We start from the raw sequence: 24,113 nt of genomic DNA on the forward strand, positions 1-24,113 counted from the left end.
CTTTTCCTTCACACAGACCTCTCAGTAACTGGAGACCTGGCCTGCCTTGCCTACTGAGCTTGGGGGAAGATTGGATGCAGATGAGTTAATTATATTCCATGAAGTAATAGCTTACCACCTGCCAGGGTTTAAACTACTTTTGCAGCATCACTTCACCTGTGGAGTCTTTGAAATTTTGCTTTCTTGGGGAAAAAACTAGGTAAGAGAAGGCCGTTTTCTTAACAAGTTAGCGTCCTCTCCCTCCCTTACAAGTTTGCAAAAGATCAGGCTCTGACTCCATTGAACTGCACCTTCACGTCAAAATAGAAGAAGAAGAAAGGGACAATGGCTCTGAGTGGAAACTGTAGTCGTTATTATCCTCGAGAACAAGGGGCTGCGGTTCCCAACTCATTCCCTGAGGTTGTGGAGCTGAATGTTGGGGGTCAAGTTTATTTCACTCGCCATTCCACATTAATAAGCATCCCTCATTCCCTCCTGTGGAAAATGTTTTCCCCAAAGAGAGACACAGCTAACGATCTAGCCAAGGACTCCAAGGGAAGGTTTTTCATTGACAGAGATGGATTCCTGTTCCGTTATATTCTGGACTATCTCAGGGACAGGCAGGTGGTCCTGCCTGATCACTTTCCAGAAAGGGGAAGACTGAAAAGGGAAGCTGAGTACTTCCAGCTCCCAGACTTGGTCAAACTCCTGACCCCTGATGAAATCAAGCAAAGCCCAGATGAATTCTGCCATAGTGACTTTGAAGATGCCTCCCAAGGAAGTGACACGAGAATATGCCCCCCTTCCTCGCTACTCCCTGCTGACCGCAAGTGGGGTTTTATTACTGTGGGATACAGGGGCTCCTGCACCATGGGCAGAGAGGGGCAGGCGGATGCCAAGTTTCGGAGAGTTCCCCGGATTTTGGTTTGTGGAAGGATTTCCTTGGCAAAGGAGGTCTTTGGAGAAACTTTGAATGAGAGCAGAGACCCTGACAGAGCCCCAGAAAGATACACCTCCAGATTTTATCTCAAATTCAGGCATCTGGAAAGGGCTTTTGATATGTTGTCAGAATGTGGATTCCACATGGTGGCCTGTAACTCCTCAGTGACAGCATCTTTCGTCAACCAATACACAGATGACAAGGTCTGGTCAAGTTACACTGAGTACGTCTTCTATCGTAAGTACCACGGGTTCTTTTTGTTTTTTCATGTGTATGGATCCTCTTAACAGAAATATATGTCTGCATGTTCAGTCTATGTCTAAGGAATACTGTTTTGGTTCTTTTTTTTAACCCTTGAGGTACAGCTAGAAGATTAGAGGTTATAGTCAGCTTTCATGTCTTACCTAAGACAACGTTTGTTTTTCCAGTCACAGACTATTTAAATAAATATTTATAAAATATTTATTTTATAATATTTATATAAATATTTATATAAATATTTATTTAAATATTTAAAAATATTTAAAGAATCACAGAACATTTAAAGGCCTCAAAAATCACAAGATGCAAATGATACTGGTATAGGTAATATGTGGAATGAAAACAGGCATGTATGGCTCTGTCAGATACTGAATTGTGAACATAAGAACATTAGAACTTAGCTGTTGGTCCACAGGAGGTTGATAGACTCAGAGTGGCTGAAGTGCTGCTCTCTATTCTTTTATCTAACTTTGGGGTCTCTGAAGCTGGTTGCTGAAGACTGGCTTTCATGGGGGCGTTGAAAACACAAATGGATGTTGCACTGAACGACATGATCTTGGCTAGATGGCAGCATAGACTGACGAAAGACCCTCTTCCCCCCCGACCCCAAGTCTGAAATTTGCTTTTCTAGGCTTTACAGTTTTGTGATTTGATTCCTTAGCAGTTTGTACTGAGATGTGAGTTGCAGTGCAGACGTAATTAAGTCGAGCTTCATTTAGGAGTCATCTAAAAGGAATGAATCCTTGAGAATTGTCAGTCACATGCAGTCGTCTTCAGATAGCTGAGGTGATAGAGTCACTGACATAAAAGGAAAGCAGAAGGGAAAAAAGAAAGGAAACAATTGTACCTTTAAATTGTGCCTTTAAAGTAAGAGTTTGTTAGAGGTCAGTCCATTTGTTTAAATGACTGTACAGAATGCCTTATTTTAAGAAATGGCATTATTCTAAAGATAAGCCATTGATCTCTGAAAGAACAATCAATCAATCTGTAAAGTGTAGTGCTTGATGAACTGCTGATTTTCAACAGGTCTGGGAGTTGGGTGAAGTGAATGCCATAAGAAATATGTTTCCAGTTTTTCTCTGTTCTTATTTTAAGGCAAATCCATAAATTTTGAGGATTAAAATATCTTAATGTCTTTACACATAAAGATACGACTGAATTTCCTGGACTCGTTTTTGCCTACAGTTGTGTTTATTCATTTGGAGATGGTGCTGGGAACCTTGGTGACAAGGCCTGTGGGAAGCCGAGTTGCTCTCTACTGGGTTATCACACGTTTGGTTTTTGGAAGTGAAGACAAATGGATTGTGTAGAAAGAAGAGCCTGTGTAGAAAAATGAAATCAGCCAGCAGTTCAGTAGCGTTCTCATGTGTTGGAACAAGCATTATTTGGTCCCGTATCCCTACCTATGGCCTTTAGCTGTAATCTGTACCTTCCTCTATGTTGGAACTTAGTTGCCAGATTCTGCTTTCTTCCTTCTGGTGAATTTTCCACTAGTATAGAGATACGGCTTTAGCTTTTTAGCTTTCCACAAAGGAGTGTGACATTATCTGTGATTCTGTAGAATAAATATCTTCTAACTTTTTGGGGAAAACATGCATCATAGAGTTTAAATCTAGGTATGTGATATTTACCTTGTTCTCCAATTTCTAATATTTGAAAACAGCCTCTTAAGAAGCTTCAGTCAAATAAAAGAAAACCTACCAACCATAGCCCCTCAAAAAGACTACACTTGATTCTAATCACTTGCTCATCTCAATGATACCCAGAACCTGAGGGTATTTGCCTACTAGCTCAGTGACATTTCTGTGTTCATCAAAGACTCATCCATATAACACTATGTCCTTTCTAGATTGCTCTCAGCAGACTCTGTTCTTTGATCATGTAATCGCTTCTTTCTTTTTTGGGTTGCTGAGAGGTTGCCAAGGTTTGCTCTCTGTCACTCCATGGACAGGCTAGCACAAACGTACAGCGACTTCATATTGCACAGCACATGTACTGCGTACGATATACTTGCCCTTTGTACGTAACAACCAGAGCTAAGTGTTAACTCTTCCTCTGTCTTAGGATCCATAAAACTGGCTACTGTCTTTCTAAGGTGCATGACAGCTTCCGTGCAGCTGCTTAGGCATAATTATTTAATTAGAAGCTGCCAACTGTGCCTCTATAACCAAATTCGTCAACCTGCTGTGCTCAGGTTAATGGGACAAAACTACAGGAGGTGCTCTAAAGCAGGGAGTTGCTTGTACGCAAAGACGCTCCGAGCCCTGCCAATCAACCAACTGCGAGCACCAAGCCACCGCTCGCTTTGCAGAGGATGTGGAGCCCAGAAGCCACCACCTGCCAGCCAGGTCCGAAGGGGCAGTGTGTGTCTCTGGTGAGCACCTCCCCCAACCTCAAAGAAACCAACCAACCAACCAACTAACAGAAAAGATGCTCTTTGCCGGGGGACTCGACTTCCTCCTATGTTATAAAAATATCTGTAGATAAAGATATAGATATGTAGTGACAAACTTCTTAGGTCCAAGTAATTAACTCCAAGCAGTTAGACTCTTCTAATAACCAAGGGATAATGCAGAGTCACTTTGTCCGGATCCAGTAAAAAAATGAACAGCAAGAAATTAATACATTGCATATGGTGGTTGACAGTCATGGGGAAAGACCCCTTCTTCCTCTGTTTGCCTAATTTTCTTCCAGATTTTCCAAGGGGACATTGGGAAATCTGTCAATTATTAACAGGTTAGATTCTTGGCTCATTCAGTCTTCATGTGGACCTAGAATTGATGGTCAACATCAGGCAGTTCTGACTGAGTGTTTCGTTGTTGCAGAACTATGAACAGTTAAAGTCAACCCATGTTTGTGTGTGTTCAAAAGGGCAGCAAGAAAGGTGTTTGTCTACGTTGCTTACTCACCAAAATATGTGAGATACTGTGGATTATGATTCACTTATCAGCAGCTGAAAAAACGTGAGTGATATAGGAAGTAAAGAAATGTCTGTCCTAGGATTGCCTCACAAAGTATTTTAATTAAAAAAAACGAGAAGGTACTTTTCCACCTTTCTCACCCAACTAGGTAAATAATTCCCTCTGTTTTCTCTCCAAGTGTTATGTGGAAGGCAATATCATAAACATCAGAGGATGCCTTCTTGATTCACCTCTAGATGAAATGAGAGCTAAGTAATTTGGCAACGAGAAGTCCTGATATTGAACTCAATAGCCATTCACACCGCTTAGGAACAAAATCACAGGTGCGTGGAAATAAATGAACCTCTTATTAGCCCTCTTCCAGTGCCCTAGGGAAGCTTGCTCTTGGTTGGAGAAAATTAAGTACATTTCCTTAATCCTACTCATGAGTGAGTTACTTCAGACAAATGCCTGAAACCATTCAGATTCAAAGGCATTTGCCTTTAGTAGAACTGTGATAACATGACCACAAATAGGGAGTTTAATTCGTAAGATCCAAAAACATAAACTATGAGTTCTGTGAATTATGGAGGTACCAATTCATTGCCTTTTCAACAGATTCCTGCTTGTAGGTGCATTTTAACCTTTTTTCTCTTTACTTGGTTTTCTTAAATGTAAAGGGTTGTTTCCACAAAAGTTTCTAATTTCCTTTTATACGCAGTATATATCTTCAGGGTGGTTGATTGAGATGGAGTGTTGGAGAAAAGTAGATCAGGAAATGACTTCTCACTTAGAATTCAGCTGCATGACCTTGTATTGGGAAGAAACGGTGGTTCTGGCCATTGTGAATAACTTACCCAGTTGATTTTAAAAGCTTCCATAAGAGGGTGTGTTTTTAAAGGAAAACAGGTGGAAAAGCATCTATCTTGAAATGATTCTAGCTCTTTTTTTCCTGTTTCCTCAAAAGTTACCAATGATAGCTTCAATTTTTACTGTCCATGGAAATATGATATTGGCACATTCAGAATGAAGCCACGGAACAATGAAGTCCAAACTGGGAGGGTCTGGTCTTTACCACACCTGCCTCTCCTCTTTCTGTGATGTTTTTCTGTCTTTTCCATCTAAGATGTTCTCTGTTCCTCTTCCTTTAGTCATTCCTGCTTTCAAGTTCTCTCTCTATGCCATAATCACGACGTCAGTAAAAATTCTGTTCTGTCATTTTATTTAGAATATTTTCAAGGCATGGTGTTACTTTTTTCAGAGGATTTTATACATAAGAAACCTTTTAATAACTGTGGATCCAGTGACTTTGTATCCCAAAGGGAGTGTTCTTAAGACTTAAGCCTTGTTAATTTATAATTTAAATATATAGCATAATCTAAGTATAAGACTTCATCATGAAGTTGGTTTAGACCCTGCTTGGGCAGGTATTGGATGGTGATGATGATGATAGAAGAAAGGGGTAGTGGGTATCATTTTTTCTTATCTCTTTAAGATGCTGTTCTCCGACCGTTGGGCTCAACGTAACAGGGATATAAGCATGTTAGTAACATATCCTATTATGCCGTTTTCACTTTCATGCCAAGCAAGGTATATTACCTGAGCCCAGTTCCTTGTAGGAGATGATTTGAATCATTTCTTCCTAGGTCTCTGGCATCCTGAATGAATTTGGCAGCAAGAGAAGTGTCAATATGTAGGCAGAAAGGGGGAGATCTCTGTGATTGCCCCCAAGTACCTCAATATATTAAAAACGTATGTATACGATTGGAAAGAGAAGACCAAATGGTTTTGATAGTCTAAGGAGGTTTAGATCTTACCAAAGAAATTAGAGATAGAAATAGCTGAGAATGTGCCACAGAGCTCCATTTGGAACACCTCCAAACACAAACCATGGAGAGGAGTGACTGGGCATAGAAGAGAGTGCCAGTCCGATGCACAGAAAACAGTTCTTCAGAAATGTAGAGGTGATGCTCCGTCTCTGCATCATAGCTGACTATTGCTCTTTTTCTTTGGTCTTTGCTCTAGCTTTCCTCAAATACTGCGTTTCTTGGCAAGTCAGCTAAAACATGTTAGTATGGAAATTTTCAAACACATCCAAATGTAGAGAAACCCAGCTCCAAAAATTACAGAGATTATTACAAGACTCATCTTGGTTCATATATATTCCTACCTACTTTCTCCTCTGTCTACACTGGATTCTTTTGAAACAAATTATAGAAGTCAGTCATTTCATTCATCCACAAACACTATACTATATGTTTCTAAAATAAAATGAATTTTAAGATACGTAACAATACCATTATCACATACAAAATTAATAATTCTTTAATATCTTCTAATATCTAGTTGGTGTTCAAACTTCTTTGATTTTCTCACAATATTATTTTTAAAGTTGTCAAACTCTTGTTTGAATCAAGAGTCAAATGAGGTCCATCCATTATCTTTTATTGCTATTTATTTTCTCTTTCAAAATTAAAAAAATAGGGCTTCCCTGGTGGCGCAGTGGTTGAGAGTCCACCTGCCGATGCGGGGGACACGGGTTTGTGCCCCGGTCTGGGAGGATCCCACATGCCGTGGAGTGGCTGGGCCTGTGGGCCATGGCCACTGAGGCTGCGCATCCGGAGCCCGTGCTCCGCAGCGGGAGAGGCCACAACAGTGAGAGGCCCGCATACTGCAAAAAAAAAAAAAAAAAAAAAATTAAAAAAATATTGCATATGACATATATGACAAAGTGGCAAAAATCTTAAATCTCTTTTAATTTCTCCCTCCCTCCCTCCTTTTCCCTTGCTCCCTTTTTCTCTCTCTCCCTCTTTCTTTCTTTTCTTTTTCAATCTGTTTGTTTGAAGAAACCAAGTTATTTGTCATGGCGAATGTCTGGCACTCTGGGTTTCACTCATCCATCTCTGTGATCTTTGTGATTTTATTGACACATTTTTTTTCTTACCCCTGTATTTTCTGTAAATTTGTTAGAGCTAAACATCAGATTCTAAGGCTTGATCAGATTCAGGTTCAGAATTTCTTGCAAGAAAACTTCACAAGCGTTGGCAGGTCCATTTTTAATTTGCTTTGACAGATTGAAATGCTATCTGCTTTGGAGGCAAGGGAGGGACCTCTCCTTATTGTTTGTTTTTCTTTTTTTTTTTTTTAATAAAATTTTCCATTTAAAAAATTTTTATTTGTTTTATTTATTTATTTTTGGCTGTGTTGGGGTCTTTGTTGCCGCGTGTGGGCTTTCTCTAGTTGTGGCGACTGGGGGCTACTCTTCGTTGCAGTGCGCAGGCTTCTCATTGCGGTGACTTCTCTTGTTGTGGAGCACGGGCTCTAGGTGCACAGGCTTCAGTAGTTGTGGTGCGTGGGCTCAGTAGTTGTGGCTCACGGGCTCTAGAGCGCAGGCTCAGTAGTTGTGGCACACGGGCTTAGTTGTTCCGCGGCATGTGGGATCTTCCCAGATCAGGACTTGAACCCGTGTCCCCTGCATTGGCAGGCAGATTCTTAACCACTGCGCCACCAAGGAAGCCCTGTTAGTTTTTTCATGATCATCATATGGACAAATAGCAATTGGGATCTGTTCTCTCCATTGTTCAAGTTGATTCTGACGATACAGCAGGCAGTAAAAGAGGCTCCAGTTTTTCCTTCTAGTCATCCAAGAACTATCTAGTATTCCACTGCTGTTCTTGTCATTAGGCTGGGCTACCATCAGGGGTGCAGTGAACCTACCAAGATGTGCACTGGCTCCTGCTGACTGGGAGGAAGAATCATTCTGAGTGGGAAAGTTTGCCTCCTGACTATTCTGATTTTGTATTCTGGGATTCTTTCAACTGTGCGGAATCTCCACTGAACTCATCGTGCACATTCTCAAACCTCTTCTCTCCTAGTGTTCCTTATCTCAGTAAATGGATTCATCAGTTGCCCAGTTCCCCAGGGAAGAATAAAACCTGAGTGGCTCTTCTTTCTCCCTAACCATTTCTTCAGTCTCCAAGTCCTATTGGTTCTTTTCCTTCATCCGTCTCTAATCCGTCCATTTCTTCCCGTCTCCACTGATGCTACCAAGCCCACTGGCATTGCTTTTCTAGATTATTGCAAAGAAACTGAAACTGTCCTTCCCACCCACGTCTGGTGTTGTCCCCTTTGGGTCTCTTCTTCCTGCTGCAAAAATGGTGAGATTTCTAAAATGTGAGCGTGACCCTTGTCACTCCTTAACATGAATCACAGCTCTTGGTGGAATGACCTCTGCTTCTGTCCTTAGCCTCTTCTGTTGCCCTCCCACCCGTTACATTTTTAACCTCAGCTCTACCCCATTTCTTTTAGCTCTTCAATGCTGTTACACACTTGCTTCTTCAGTTTTGTACATAATGTTCCCTCTGCCTGGAACTGTGCCTTCACCTGCTTTGATTACATACTTCAGGTCCCAATCTAGAGGTTCCTTTTATGGGAAGCCTTTCTAGCCCACCATATCTAGATTAGGCACCTCTTATCTTTGCTCCATAGGATCCTACTTTCCATTACTGTGGCACAAATAATACTGTATTATACTTTCTTATTTAACTGTTTCTGTAACATTAGACTGCAAGCTCCGTGAAGGTAGGAACTGTGTCGGTCACTTTCATCATGATATACCTGGCACAGCACCTGGCAAAAATGTAGGCACTCCATAAATATTTCTCAAAGAAGGAAACTAAATGCCCACTGCAGACTTTTGTTATGGTCATAGGTACCACTGTCTTGCATATACCATTACATTATCTCTTAACAGAACTAGAGAGCAATGATGGTGTGATTGCTCTGGTGTGATTGGTAATAATGATGGCATTTCCTAACTTCCGCTGAGTTCTTCAGGTGCTTGGCTAAGCACTTTAATTTTTATTTTTAGAATTTTTGAATTTTATTTTATTTATTTTTTTATACAGCAGGTTCTTATTAGTTATCCATTTTATGCACATCAGTGTATACATGTCAATCCCAATCTCCCAATTCATCCCCCTCACCCCACCCCCAGCCACTTTCCCCTCATGGTGTCCATACATTTGTTCTCTACATCTGTGTCTCAATTTCTGCCCTGCAAACCGGTTCATCTGTACCATTTTGCTATGTTCCACATATATGCATTAATATACGATATTTGTTTTTCTCTTTCTGACTTACTTCACTCTGTATGACAGTCTCTAGATCCACGTCTCTACAAATGACACAATTTCGTTCCTTTTTATGGCTGAGTAATATTCCATTCTGTATATGTGCCACATCTTCTTTATCCATTCATCTGTCAATGGGCATTTAGGTTGCTTCTATGACCTGACTATTGTAAATAGTGCTGCAATGAACATTGGGGTGCATGTGTCTTTTTGAATTATGGTTTTCTCTGGGTATATGCCCAGTAGTGGGATTGCTAGGTCATATAGTAATTCTATTTTTAGTTTTTTAAGGAATCTCCGTACTGATCTCCATAGTGGCTGTATCAATTTACATTTCCACCAACAGTGCAAGAGGGTTCCCTTTTCTCCACACCCTCTCCAGCATTTGTTGTTTGTAGATTTTCTGATGATGCCTATTCTAACTGGCGTGAGGTGATACCTCATTGTAGTTTTGATTTGCATTTCTCTAATAATTAGTGATGTTCAGTAGCTTTTCATGTGCTTCTTGGCCATCTGTATGTCTTCTTTGGAGAAATGTTTATTTAAGTCTTCTGCCCATTTTTGGATTGGGTTCTTTGTTTTTTTAATATTGAGCTGCATGAGCTGTGTATATATTTTGGAAATTAATCCTTTGTCTGTTGATTCAGTTGCAAATATTTTCTCCCATTCTGAGGGTTGTCTTTTCATCTTGTTTGTAGTTTCCTTTGCTTTACAAAGCTTTTAAGTTTCATTAGGTCCCATTTGTTTATTCTTGTTTTTATTTCCATTACTCTAGGAGGTGGATCAAAAAAGATCTTGCTGTGATTTATGTCAAAGAGTGTTCTTCCTTCATTTTCTAAGAGTTTTACAATGTCTGGTCTTACATTTAGGTCTCTAATGCATCTGGAGTTTATTCTTTTGTATAGTGATAGGGAGTGTTCTAATTTCATTCTTTTACATGTAGCTGTCCAGTTTTCCCAGCACCACTAAATGAAGAGACTGTCTTTTCTCCATTGTATATCCTTGCCTCCTTTGTCATAGATTAGTTGACCATAGGGGTGTGGGTTTATCTCTGGGCTTTCTATCCTGTTCCATTGATCTATATTTCTGTTCTTGTGCCACTACCATATTGTCTTGATTACTGTAGCTTTGTAGTATAGTCTGAAGTCAGGGAGCCTGATTCCTCCAGCTTGGTTTTTTTCCCTCAAGACTGCTTTGGCTGTTTGGGTCTTTTGTGTCTCCATACAAATTTTAAGACTTTTTGTTCTAGTTCTGTAAAAAATGCCATTGGTAATTTGATAGGGATTGCATTGAATCTGTAGATTGCTTTGGGTAGTATAGTCATTTTCATAATATTGATTCTTCCAATCCAAGAAAATGGTATATCTCTCCATCTGTTTGTGTCATCTTTGATTTCTTTTATCAGTGTCTTATAGTTTTCTGAGTGCAGGTATTTTACCTCCTTAGGTAGGTTTATTCCTAGGTATTTTATTCTTTTTGTTGCAATGGTAAATGGGAGTGTTTCCTTAATTTCTCTTTCTGATCTTTCTTTGTTAGTGTATAGGAATGCAAAAGACTTCTGTGCATTAATTTTGTACCCTGCAACTTTACCAAATTCATTGATTAGCTCTAGTAGTTTTCTGGTGGCATCTTTAGGATTCTGTATGTATAGTATCATGTCATCTGAAAACAATGACAGTTTTACTTCTTCTTTTCCAATTTGTTTTCCTTTTATTTCTTTTTTTTCTCTCTTTGCCGTGGCTAGGACTTCCAAAACTATGTTGAATGATAGTGGCGAGAGTGGATGTCCTTGTCTTGTTCCTGACCTTAGAGGAAATGGTTTCAGTTTTTCACCCTTGAGAATGATGTTTGCTGTGGGTTTGTCATATATGGCCTTTATTATGTTGAGATAGGTTCCCTCTCTGGTCACTTTCTGGAGAGTTTTTATCATAAATGGGTGTTGAATTTTTTCAAAAGCTTTTTCTGCATCTATTGATATCATATGGTTTTTCTTCTTCAGTTTGTTAATATGGTGTATCACATTGATTGATTTGCATATATTGAAGAATCCTTGCATCCCTGGGATAAATTCCACTTTATCATGGTATATAATCCTTTTAATGTATTGTTGGATTCTGTTTGCTAGTATTTTGTTGAGGGTTTTTGCATCTATATTCATCAGTGCTATTGGTCTGTAATTTTCTTTTTTTGTAGTATCTCTTTCTGGTTTTTGTATCAGGGTGATGGTGGCCTCGTAGAATGAGTTTGGGAGTGTTCCTTCTTCTGCAATTTTTTGGAAGAGTTTGAAAAGGATGGGTGTTAACTCTTCTCTAAATGTTTGATAAAATTCACCTGTGAAGCCATCTGGTCCTGGACTTCTGTTGGTTGGAAGATTTTTAATCACAGTTTCAATTTCATTACTTGTGATTGGTCTGTTCATATTTTCTATTTCTTCCTGGTTTAGTCATGGAAGGTTATACCTTTCTAAGAATTTGTCCATTTTTCCAGGTTGTCCATTTTATTGGCATAGAGTTGCTTGTAGTAGTCTCTTATGATGCTTTGTATTTCTGCGGTGTCTGTTGTAACTTCTTTTTCATTTCTAATTTTATTGATTTGAGTCCTCTCCCTCTTTTTCTTGATGAGTCTGGCTAATGGTTTATCAATTTCATTTATCATCTCAAAGAACCGGCTTTTAGTTTTATTGATCTGTGCTACTGTTTTCTTTGTTTCTATTTCATTTTTTTCTGCTCTGATCTTTATGATTTCTTTCCTTCTGCTGACTTTGGGTTTTGTTTGTTCTCCTTTCTCTAGTTCCTTTAGGTGTAAAGTTAGATTGTTATTTGAGATTTTTCTTGTTTCTTGAGGTAGGCTTGTACTGCTATAAACTTCCCTCTTAGAACTGCTTTTGCCGCATCCCATTGGTTTTGGATCGTCGTGTTTTCATTCTAACTTGTCTCTAGGTGTTTTTTGATTTCCTCTTTGATTTCTTCAGTGATCTCTTGGTTATTTAGTAACATATTGTTTAACCTTCATGTGTTTGTGTTTTTTCCCCCTCTAATTGATTTCTAATCTCATAACGTTGTGGTCAGAAAAGATGCTTGATATGATTTCAATTTTCTTAAATTTACCAAGGCTTGATTTGTGACCCAAGATGTGATCTATCCTGGAGAATGTTCCGTGTACACTTGAGAAGAAAGAGTAGTCTGCTGTTTTTGGTTGGAATGTCCTATAAATATCAATTAAATCTATCTGGTTTCTTGTGTCATTTAAAGCTTGTGTTTCCTTATTAATTTTCTGTCTGGATGATCTGTCCATTGGTGTAAGTGAGATGTTAAATTCCCCCGTTATTATTGTGTTAGTGTTGATTTCCTCTTTTATAGCTGTTAGCAGTTGCCTTATGTATTGAGGTGCCCCTATGTTGGGTGCATATTTATTTATAATTATTATATCTTCTTCTTGGATTGATCCCTTGATCATTATGTAGTGTCCTTCCTTGTCTCTTGTAACATTCTTAGTTTAAAGTCTATTTTATCTGATATGAGTATTGCTACTCCAGGTTTCTTTTGATTTTCATTTTCATAGAATATCTTTTTCCATCCCCTCACTTTCAGTCTGTATGTGTCCCTAGGTCTGAGATGGGTCTCTTGTAGACAGCATATATATGGGTCTTGTTTCTGTATCCATTCTGCGAGCTTGTGTCTTTTGGTTGGAGCATTTAATCCATTCACGTTTAAGGTAATTATTTATATGTATGTTCCTCTTACCATTTTCTTAATTGTTTTGTGTTTGTTTTTATAGGTCCTTTTCTTCTCTTGTGTTTCCCACTTAGAGAAATTCCTTTAGCATTTGTTGTAGAGCTGGTTTCATGGTGCTGAATTCTCTTAGCTTTTGCTTGTCTGTAAAGTTTTTGATTTCTCCATTGAATCCGAATGAGATCCTTGCTGGGTAGAGTAATCTTGGTTTTACGTTTTTCCCTTTCATCACTTTAAGTATATCATGCCACTCCTTTCTGGCTTGTAGAGTTTCTGCTGAGAAATCAGCTGTTAACCTTATGGGAGTTCCCTTGTATGTTATTTGTCATTATTCCCTTGTTGCTTTTAATAATTTTTCTTTGTATTTAATTTTTGTCAGTTTGATTACTATGTGTCTCGCCATGTTTCTCCTTGGGTTTATCCTGCCTGGGACTCTCTGCACTTCCTGGACTTGGGTGACTATTTCTCTTCCCATGTTAGGGAAGTTTTTGACTATAATCTCTTCATATATTTTCTCGGGTCCTTTGTCTCTCTCTTCTCTTTCTGGGACCCCTATAATATGAATGTCATTGCATTTAATGTTGTCCCAGAGGTCTCTTAGGCTATCTTCATTTCTTTTCATTCTTTTTTCTTTATTCTGTTCTGTAGCAGTGAATTCCACCATTCTGTCTTCCAGGTCACTTCTCTGTTCTTCTGCCTCAGTCATTCTGCTATTTATTCCTTCTTGTGTATTTTTCATTTCAGTTATTGTATTGTTCATCTCTGTTTGTTTGTTCTTTAATTCTTCTAGGTGTTTGTTCTGTAATTCTTCTAAGTCTTTGTTAAACATTTCTTGCATTTTCTTGATCTTTGCCTCCATTCTTTTTCTGAGGTCCTGGATCATCTTCACTATCATTATTCTGAATTCTTTTTCTGGAAGTTTGCCTATCTCCACTTCATTTAGTTGTGTTTCTGAGGTTTTATCTTACTCCTTCATGTGGTACAAAGTCCTCTGCCTTTTCATTTTGTCTGTCTTTCTGTGAATGTGGTTTTCCTTCCACAGTCTGCAGAATTGTAGTTCTTCTTGCTTCTACTGTCTGCCCTCTCAGGGTTAAGCACTTTACATACAAATTGGAATTCTCCCTGAAAGATGCTCTGCTCTTAACACCTGCACAAAGATTCTAGCTCTGGGGAACTGAGAAAAACACTTTATCAGCAGCGAAGTCTCCTCTGCTTTCCTTTTAGTTGATTCACCTAAGTAGGAGCAAATTGAAGCTGGGAGGGGGTGGGTGAGCAGCATTTAAGGAACAACCCTAGGAGGGACTTGGGATTCAGAAAAGTGCTGCAAAATTGAGAGAATAACTTCAATAGGAGAAGAGCTCTGCTAGAATGCAAAGTGTGCTGTGAGGCTGACCAGGTTGCCTTCTTCTTACTGCTAAAGGATTCTATCGATATTTCCTCCTTCCCTCCCTTCTTACCACGTTAGCGATCATTCCTTAATGCCAGAGGCAACATAACATGGTGGTTTAGAGCCTGGGTGTTGGAGCCCACACTGCTTGAGTTTGAATTTCTAGCTGTTTGATCACCTGCAAATCACTTGACTTCCATGCCTCAGTTTCCTCACCTGGAAAATGGAGACGGTAACAGTGGTACTTGCCTCATAGGGTTGTTACGAGAATCGAATAGGTTGCTACATATAAAGTGCTGATGACAGCACCTGGCACCCAGGCAATGCTATGGAAATGTTAATAAATAATTTCAAGGACCTCTGAGAATACTGACATGACAAGATACAGGTCCTTCCTATAAAAAACTTACCTGATTATAATAGTCCTCTTGGATACTTTGTTCAGTCTGTTGATTCTATGCATGTTAAAAAAAACAAACAAAAACATCTAGAAGTAACTTTTAAAGAGGAAATTCAAGCTATTGATTTTAATTGAATCTGAATAAACATAAAAGTAAACCCTTCAGAAAGCTTCCAATTGCAGTAACTCTTTTCTTCCCCCTGGCTATTCCGTAATGCAAGTCATTAATAATGGCTTTTCTCCCTACCTTATTTTCAACTTGTGGTTTTTCAGAACCTGGGAGAATATGTGGTAGCATTGAAAATTAAGAATATAATTTAAATTATATATTCAGTCACTGCAGAATTAGAATAACCTTTTAGGAATCTCAGCCTAGAGAGAATTCTCCTTCATGGTGACAGAAAATGGTTACTGAGTACACCTCCGACAATAAGATCATTTAAATTGCTCCAGAAATGAAAACAAGACATGTTTCTTCACACCATGAGTAGCTGTTCTGTGTGGCTTTGAATGGAAACAAGACTGCTAATGGGGGCTGTTGCTGTGTGACCCGGTCAAAAGCTGCCCCATGTGAAGAAATTCATACTTTTCTACTTTCATTCATCTATCCCATTCTGAAGCAGAAAGTTCTAATAATTTCCACACCCCCGTTGACAGTGACCTTTTATTCTGAGTGTATCTGATATAATGTGATGGTGAACTAGTTACATTGATGAAAATAGGAGGTGACCCATTCTTTATATATCACTTGGTGCACAAGAGACTTTGGGGCTGCTGGATGTTGTGTTTTAGACAATATTGTAGACTGTGGATTGACACTGCTAGGCCACTACATAGAGGAAAGGAGAGCTAGGCTCTGGTAACGGTGATTTTTCTGTGAAGGGAGCTTTCTGTGTGTGGAGCAGCAGAGAAATTCTAGTGACTGGGATAAGGGAAATGGGGTGTATGACAGAGTGTGGCAGAGGCATGAAATCAAAACCAAGGGAGTACTCCAGACTTGGGGAAATGTTGCAGAGCCCTTGACAGAGGAAGAGCTGGCCAACAATGAGAAGCGCATCGGGCACTGGCCAGGCATCGCGGCTCATTTTCTTACGGTGTTAAGCATTCAGTTACGTCAGGTGGAGAAATTTTCCTATGGGCACGTGCTTGCACATTTACACTGAAAATGCAAATGGAAAATAAGATTCCGTTTGCACTAATTTGCTTTCTAGCCAACTAGGTGAAATCTCTTTTTTTCTTTAAACAGAGGGATAACCTGTGTGAAGTTGTACATCTTGGGAAGCTGCCGTGAAATAGCACGATGTTCATTCCTATTTGCGTGAGAAAAGCATGCCTTAGAAAACAGCAGAGTTGCTTGGCTTTTCTGGATAAATCCTCCTGTGGTCTGGAGCAGTAATGGCTAATGCTATAATGTGTGATGCTTTAAAATTTTAAAGGCCATTTTCAGGTCTTTGGATGCTCAGTAATGTAAAATATTTATTTGGGAAGATCTGATTGCTTCATACTCACTGAGGACCTGTCTTATGTAAAGTACCTTTTCTGTTTTTTGTAGGGTTGTCCAGATGCGTTAGGTAGCAAATATCCTATCTGTATGCAAAGAATTGAGATCCTGATTCACAGAGTCCTCATGCTCACGGTTTTCTAGTACTTCTCCACAATCTGCCAGGGAAGTGATTCACAATGTGCACAGGCCTCATGGATTGGAAGCTGAAGGCCCTTCCAGCCTTTCATCATCGGCATCCTTTTACACAGACAAAAAAGAAAACATAGCCTGATGTGTGATCTAGTTTTACACCAAGATGGTGCCTCCCTTCATCAGAATGACCTCCTTTAATAGGCAGAGTCCATCCCACCTCTGTTGCTGGTACAGAATTCTGATCGCTACCTTCTGGCCATGCAAATACATGCCAGGCCCTGGGATGTTGCTATGCCTTTGCTTTTGTGTGTGTTAGGTTCCTAAACATCTCTGCAATGGTTGGCTTATACATTCCTTCTAGAATATATTTTGAACACCTACTGTGCACCTGAGGCTGCATGCAGTTCCAGGGATTCACCTGTGAATGAGAAGCATATGGTCAGTGTTCTCATGGAGCACATTGTTTAGGGAGAGATTAGACTAGTAAATGGGTAATTTCAATCTTGTGTGATGGGTAAGTGTAAATTGATTTGAGGATAGAGAGGGGACTTTTTTTTTTTTTTGCGATACGTGGGCTTCTCACTGTCGTGGCCTCTCCCGTTGCGGAGCACAGGCTCCGGACGCGCAGGCTCAGAGGCCATGGCTCACGGGCCCAGCCGCTCTGCGGCATGTGGGATCTTCCCGGACTGGGGCATGAACCCATGTCCCCTGCATCGGCAGGCAGACTCTCAACCACTGCGCCACCAGGGAAGCCCTGTAGTCCCTTTTTATAATGATTCTCAAAATGGTGTCATGATTATTAGTTTAACGTTAAGGATTACTGATTTGCCTTGCCAATCTCATGCATAACTCTTTTTCAGTAACTACCCCAGTGCTGAACACACAGGAGGTGCTCATTAAGCATCTGTGGAATGAATAAATAAATTCATAACACCACATTTTATTTTTTAATTTCTTTGCCACACAACATGGCTCGAGGGATCTTAGCTCCCCAACCAGGGATTGAACCCCGGCCTCGGCAACGAAAGCTCAGAGTCCTAACCACTGGACTGCAAGGGAATTCCCCATAACACCACATTTTAAAGAATGTTAATTTTATTTTAAAGAAGTAAAATTTAAAAGAAATAAAATTTAAAGAAATAAAATGTGAAATGTAAAATGAATGAAATGTGAAATAAATGAAAATATCAGGTTTACTTGATACTTACTTTTAACCATGGATGTGCACCCTGTGAGCGACAGTGACAATATGGTTGAGTACAGTAACAGCATCAGACCTATCTGGATAAAAACCTTAGTTCCGTCCGTTCCTACCAGGACACTCTTGGGAGAGTGTCTTAACCTCCTGATACCTCAGAACACTCATCTCTAAAAGGGGAACGTGGAAGCTTCTCTCATGGCGGTACTGTAAGGATTAAGCCAAGGTCATGCCATCTTGTTTGCTTGTCTCGTTAATATCCAGGCATTTCGTCTCTAGGCTCTTTTGGTTCATCTTACAAATAGGTATGTTTGGATTCAGAAGAAGAAACTGAGAGAATATGGATCTCATGGAGCTGATCTTGCCCACTCACAAACAGAAGTCAAGCTGCTTCTCGCTGGTTTCCCTATGGACTAGTTGAGCTCCATGTTTCCACCATAGCACTGTTTACATGTGTAAATATTTGCTTGCTTTACTTGTTTATTTTCTCTCTCTGTAGACTGTAAGCTTCATGGGGGCAGGAGCTAGGAACTCTGTTTGTCCTGTTCTTATGTATGCGTAGCACCTAGCACAGTGTGTGGAGCATAGGAGACACTAACTTATTTTTTCTTTATCCTCCCTTCCCCACCATGTAAAATTATAATAGTAGGATTCCCTCTCATGGTGAAGGCAACTGATGATATAGATATAGATCTATAGACATATAGATATTGATATACACACACATAAAATATTATATAATCTGTCTCTGGCTAGTGTACTGGAAACAAACATGAGAAATGGAAAAGGGCAAATTAAATCCTGAAAGAATACAAGATGTGGACAGAAGTGGGGAAACTGGCTTCGATACATCACTTACCCTCTCCAACCCTCAGGTACCTCAGTTGTATAACAGGTATAGTGGAACTCATAGGACACGAACTAGCAAATAATATGACATATGTAAAGTGACTGTTGCTTGATTAGACGTCTGCTGTTAAGGCAGATTTTATCCTAGCTTGAGTGAACACCTAGAGAATGTCTTAAGGAAAGGTAACTCCATCCACAAAGAGAGAGATTAAATCTGCTCATTTAGAAAGTTGTTAAAGCATTTGGATACTCATGGTCATAATAAGTAGATGGGCAGGACGTCCCTGGTAGTGCAGCGGTTAAGAATCCGCCTGCTAATGCAGGGGACACGGGTTCGAGCCCTGGTCCAGGAAGACCCACATGCCATGGAGCAGCTAAGCCCGTGCGCCACAGCTACTGAGCCTGCACTCTGGAGCCCGCGATCCACAAGTACTGAAGCCCGTGTGCCACAACTACTGAAGCCTGTGCGATTAGAGCCCGTACTCCGCAACAAAGAGAAGCCACCGCAGTGAGAAGCCCGCACATCACAATGAAGAGTAGCCCCCACTCACTGCAACTAGAGAAAGCCTGCGCACAGCAATGAAGACCCAACACAGCCAAAAATAAATAAATAAATTTGTAAAAAAAAAAAAAAAAAAGACAGGCTTTAATGGGACTGCAGCAGCAGCACTATTATTACATAACACTGAGTAGCATAGAATCAAAGATATGTTGGGTCTATTTTGGTCTCCTTTACTTGTGTAATGATCGTGCCACCTATGGTCTGAAGGTACTGGTTAAAAGGATAAAAATAAATTCCTTATTGAGCCCTGTAAACTGTAACGCTGGATGGGAGCTTGAAGCTTATCTTTTACACTAGGAAAAGTACCAACTTGGTTTATAAAACCAGAGCATCCTGGGAGGTAGGGGGATCTCATGGTTTCATGATTCAGTTTCCTCTCACAGCCTCCAGGCTTTAAATGAAGTTCTAGGTAGAAGCCACCACACAGAATCTTTCAAAGTGACACTCTTTTGATTGAAGTAGGAATTGGGTGTGAGTAAGATGTTCCTCCCTATTCCCCCCTTTTTATTTTGCGGTGGCCCTTGGGGCAATTCAAGAAACCTAGGGCCCAGTGTAGATGTTTGAAAACTCTAACCTGGACATTCTAAACATATGGTGAATTTCTGTCTTTTGAAAAATTAGCTTTTTATCTTTTTGGCCAGGTTCTTAGCTGTGTATTCCTTTCAACTTTTTAAATTTTCATTGACTTATGTGTAGTTCTCAGGACAACTCAAAATGAAGGATGGACTGGAGAAAGGCAATTATTAAAAAAGGTAAAGAGCAAAATAAATTAATTTTACCCCTGTCTTTGGTATGTTACAGAGAAAGTTGCCTTAATTGTCTACTTTACATTTTTTTCTCTGTAACAACACAAGCAATGGGAGTTATTGCTATTGAAGGAAAGCATGGAAAATGGTCAATACAACAGATTTTTTATGTTTGCACCTGGTAGTCTGGAGTTGTTTTATATATTGTGAATAAAGGCTGAGGTTAGTATATTATTTTATTAATGTATATTTCCTCCAAAGAGCTTAAGGGACTGTGGTAAAATCTCTGGTTGAGATGGTGCTTTCTATCCTAACATGAAGAATTAATTGTAAACAAAAAAAAAATCTGTTTTGGGGGTGTTTGCAAATAACCCCTCATACCAGTGATATTCTCCTGTATAAAAACAGCAGGAACACTTTCTTTTTATCATAGCTGTATTTTCATATTGTTTATAGTCTGTGATTTGCCTTGGTAGTTTGCTTCCTTTTATGGGAAAACAAGTTTTCTTCCAAACAACCAGATGCAATATAATCAAATAATTACTGTCTTAATTTGCTGCTGAAGTCCTCCTGAGCAGAAAGAAACAAAATACAGGTATGCAGTGGCATATATTTAAATTCTGAGATTCTAACCACAATCATAGCTCTTTTATATGTGAACTTGATGTCAGGTATCATGTCAAGTGTTTCTCATGTAGTCCTCATGAAGCCTCTACAGTAGGAAACTGAGGCTTAGAGAGATTTACCTTGCTCAAGGTCACTGTTAGTGGATGCTTCAGAATTTCTGTAGCATTAAGTTTGAGCAAAGTTCATTCACTCATCTCAAGCATGAAGGTGAGGGTGGACTGATGGACATCAAGGCTGGGTGATGGGGCTGAACTTGAAAGTAATTTCTCCCTACACCACAGACCCAAGTTACTGCTATGTGATCTCATAATTGCTATGAGCAGAATTCAAATCCCAGCTGCACTGACCCCAATTCCAGCACTCTTGACTGTCATGCAATACCACCGAAATACCAGATGGCAGTCCTGTCTTTTTTGAACTGCCAGAAGCAGCTCTTCAAGGAAACCGACTCCCAAGATTAAGTGAGAAGCCCACATACAGCCTCCCCCAGGGGGTGGCATGGCAGAAGGTGCTGGACAGGACTGATTTCTCTTTCGCTCTCCCCTTCAAACTTCAAGCCTTATGAACACGATTTTCCCATGATACAGCTTGAAAAAAAGTTAAACCAGATTGGGCTGAAATCTGCAAATCTGTCCTCAGTTACCCACACAAAACTTCTGGGATATGATCTCTTCTCCCAGAGACTCCTACACAGCATTATTTTTAAGAATTTGATTTCTTAGGTACCACGGATATGAAAAGGCACAAGATTTCACAGTACAAAAAGACATCAAAAAACATTTGAAATAGAATAGGAAAGACTTATCCTTGTCTTCCTCCACGCCACGAAATACCTAAACTAAATTAATAAAGTCTTTAAAAATTAAAAAAAAATTCAAAGGCATATTTGCGAGTTCTGTTTCTTGAATCTAGCAAAACGGAAATGAGTGAGGTAGTCTGATGGAAGATGAATCCAGATGCTCTGACAGGCATTCTTAGTCTCCAGAGAAAAGGCACATTTAAGCATGAACCTATGACTAACCTGAAACTCTGTTTAAATCATGAAGTATACTGAAAATGAGCTCTTCTCTTACAGGCTCGCCTAGTTTTGAATTTGAGGAGAGTTCCTTAAGAATATAATATTGGTATAACTCTTTTATGTTACTAGCAGCTTTCTATACCTTAGAGGTCTAGACATATATAACAGCAAGATTACAAACAAAAACTAAAAAGAAAAATTCATTCTTGATACTGAAACTGGTTGACCCTCACAACTGCTTTTCCTTCTGAATCTGGATGAAAATCCTAAAACCCTAGATATGGGGAAGTGTAGCCTCTTGCTTTTCCCCATATCTTTTGGGTTTTGTTTTTCTTCATTTAACTGTTCTCTAAAATTATAGATGCCACTGATTGAGCACAAATCACACGGCAGACACTGTGATAAGTGCTGTGTAGATATTACAGTGTTCTCTTTTTAGAACAACCTTAGGAGGTATGGATTATTATATTTTAATATCTTTATTGGAGTATAATTGCTTTACAGTGGTGTGTTAGTTTCTGCTTTATAACAAAGTGAATCAGCTGTACATATACGTATATCCCCATATCTCCTCCCTCTTGCGTCTCCCTCCCTCCCACCCCTCTAGGTGGACACAAAGCACTGAGCTGATCTCCCTGTGCCATGTGGCTGCTTCCCACTAGCTATCTATTTCACATTTGGTAGTGTATACATGTCCATGCTGCTCTCTCACTTCATCCCAGTTTACCCTTCCCCCTCCCTGTGTCCTCAAGTCCATTCTCTACATCTGCATCTTTATTCCTGTCCTGCCCCTAGGTTCTTCAGAACCAATTTTTTTTTTTTAGATTCCCTATATATGTGTTAGCATACAGTATTTGTTTTTCTCTTTCTGACTTACTTCACTCTATATGACAGACTCTAGGTCCATCCACCTCACTACAAATAACTCAGTTTTGTTTCTTTTTATGGCTGAGTAATATTCCATTGTATATATGTGCCACATCTTCTTTATCCATTCATCTGTCAATGGGCACTTAGGTTGCTTCCATCTCCTCTATTGTAAATAGAGCTGCAATGAACATTTTGGTACATGACTCTTTTTGAATTATGATTTTCTCAGGCTGTATGCCCAGTAGTGAGATTATTGGGTCGTATGGTAGTTCTATTTTTAGTTTTTTAAGGAACCTCCATAGTGTCTGTATCAATTTACATTCCCACCAACAGTGCAAGAGGGTTCCCTCTTCTAGGAGTTGTGGATTATTTTTTCCATATCACAGATGAGAAAACTGAGACCTTGGGAGATCCTTAACCAAGTTCACAGCTAGTAAAAAATAAAATGAAGATTCAGACTCAGTCGAGTCTGTCTGACTCTTAAGACTGTAAATTCTTTTTAATTGCTGAGATATATTTGTTGTCCATAGAGTACAGATCTTTTCTATAAAATGAAATATAAAAATTAGATGGTAGAACAGAAACTGAGATCAAAAGATTTTTTTAAGATGGTAGAAGAAACAACATATTTGTCTACTGGTCGGAAGCATTCAAGGGTTAGGGAAAAATCAACAATACAGGAGAGAGAGGAGAGATAGCTAGAGTGATATCCTTGGATAAGTAAGAAGGAATGGAATTGAGTACATATAGGGTTTATTCTTTGTTATGTGCCTTGTCAGTTCATTCATGGTAATAAGATGTATGAATACAGACTTGATATATAATAGATATAGTAATAGTACATGTACATACAATCACATATATTTATGTGTGTGTATATATGTATATGTATATATATAACAAATAGTAATAGAGTATATGGGTACAGACACAGTTGGTATGCTTTGGTGGGAGCTTGTTGATGTTCTCTTTGGATTGCTTCTGTCTGCTCAGTAGAATAAGAAGCTGAAAGACTGAGGATGGGGAAGGAAGTAAGTGAGGTTTGAAGATAGAATAGATGGTTTAAATAGTTCTTTAGTACTGGGGGGGGGGTGAGTGAAATAGGGAAAGTTATTGACCAGCAGCATTAAGGACTCACTTGAAGTAAGTGGCCATGAATTTAAAGTGAGATCATTCAGCATGGTTGTACATTTTTCTCCAGCCATGTTCAGCTGTATGGTTGCAGGTGGGGAGCAGACTCAGATTTGATCCTAACCAGGAAGTATGAGGTTTTGCAAAATGGGGGCAAAAGAGTTGAAGATGTAAACAAGAGAGTTATTAAAATGATTGACTACTGAATTTAAGTTGGGTAAGAAATGCAGTAAGGACATGAAAGAGATGAAGGACAATAAAGAGGTGTAGGATCAATGGATTGAAGGTCTCTGTGGACTCAAAGGTTGTTAGAATCTAGTACTGAAGAAAATCAGCCAGAAAGCTAGGAGGAGATGGTGAGATGTTTGTAGTTGAACTTACAGAGGGTCAAGCAATTAATAATGACATAATTCAGGATATGGCCCTGGAAGAAGCTGGCTGAGGGAGGGTGGAAAATGTGACTACTGGAAGAGAGGAGTTGGGAGTTTTCAGAGATCATCTGTTTGGGTATTGATAGCACCAAGAATTAAGTTATTTCAACTTCATAACAAATCTGTGATCATCATTTTAGAAAGAAAAATTGAGGCCAAGAGTTGGTAAATAAGTCCAAGATCCCAAACCTAGGAGGCATCAGTACTGGGATTTTAATCTGGCTTGCAAGACTCATCTCTTTTACCCACATAATGTACATAATGGCTTATGTTTGGTATGTTTCCCTGCCTCTATGCTATGGTTAATTAAAAGGG

General features: G+C 39.4%; 1 protein-coding gene across 1 annotated transcript in view; it reads left to right on the forward strand.

The window, feature by feature from the left end:
* Positions 1–324: 324 nt before the first annotated feature.
* Positions 325–24,113, forward strand: part of KCTD16 (potassium channel tetramerization domain containing 16) — a gene marked incomplete at its 5' end in the record, with an annotated part of 265,955 nt that continues 242,166 nt past the window's right edge. Inside the window, one exon of the mRNA XM_082652309.1 lies at positions 325–1,156. Coding sequence (XP_082508435.1) covers positions 325–1,156 — 832 coding nt within the window. The remainder of the gene's footprint in view (positions 1,157–24,113) is intronic.

This window comes from Grampus griseus, assembly GCF_964374135.1.
Source record: "Grampus griseus genome assembly, chromosome: 3".
NCBI lineage: Eukaryota > Metazoa > Chordata > Mammalia > Artiodactyla > Delphinidae > Grampus > Grampus griseus.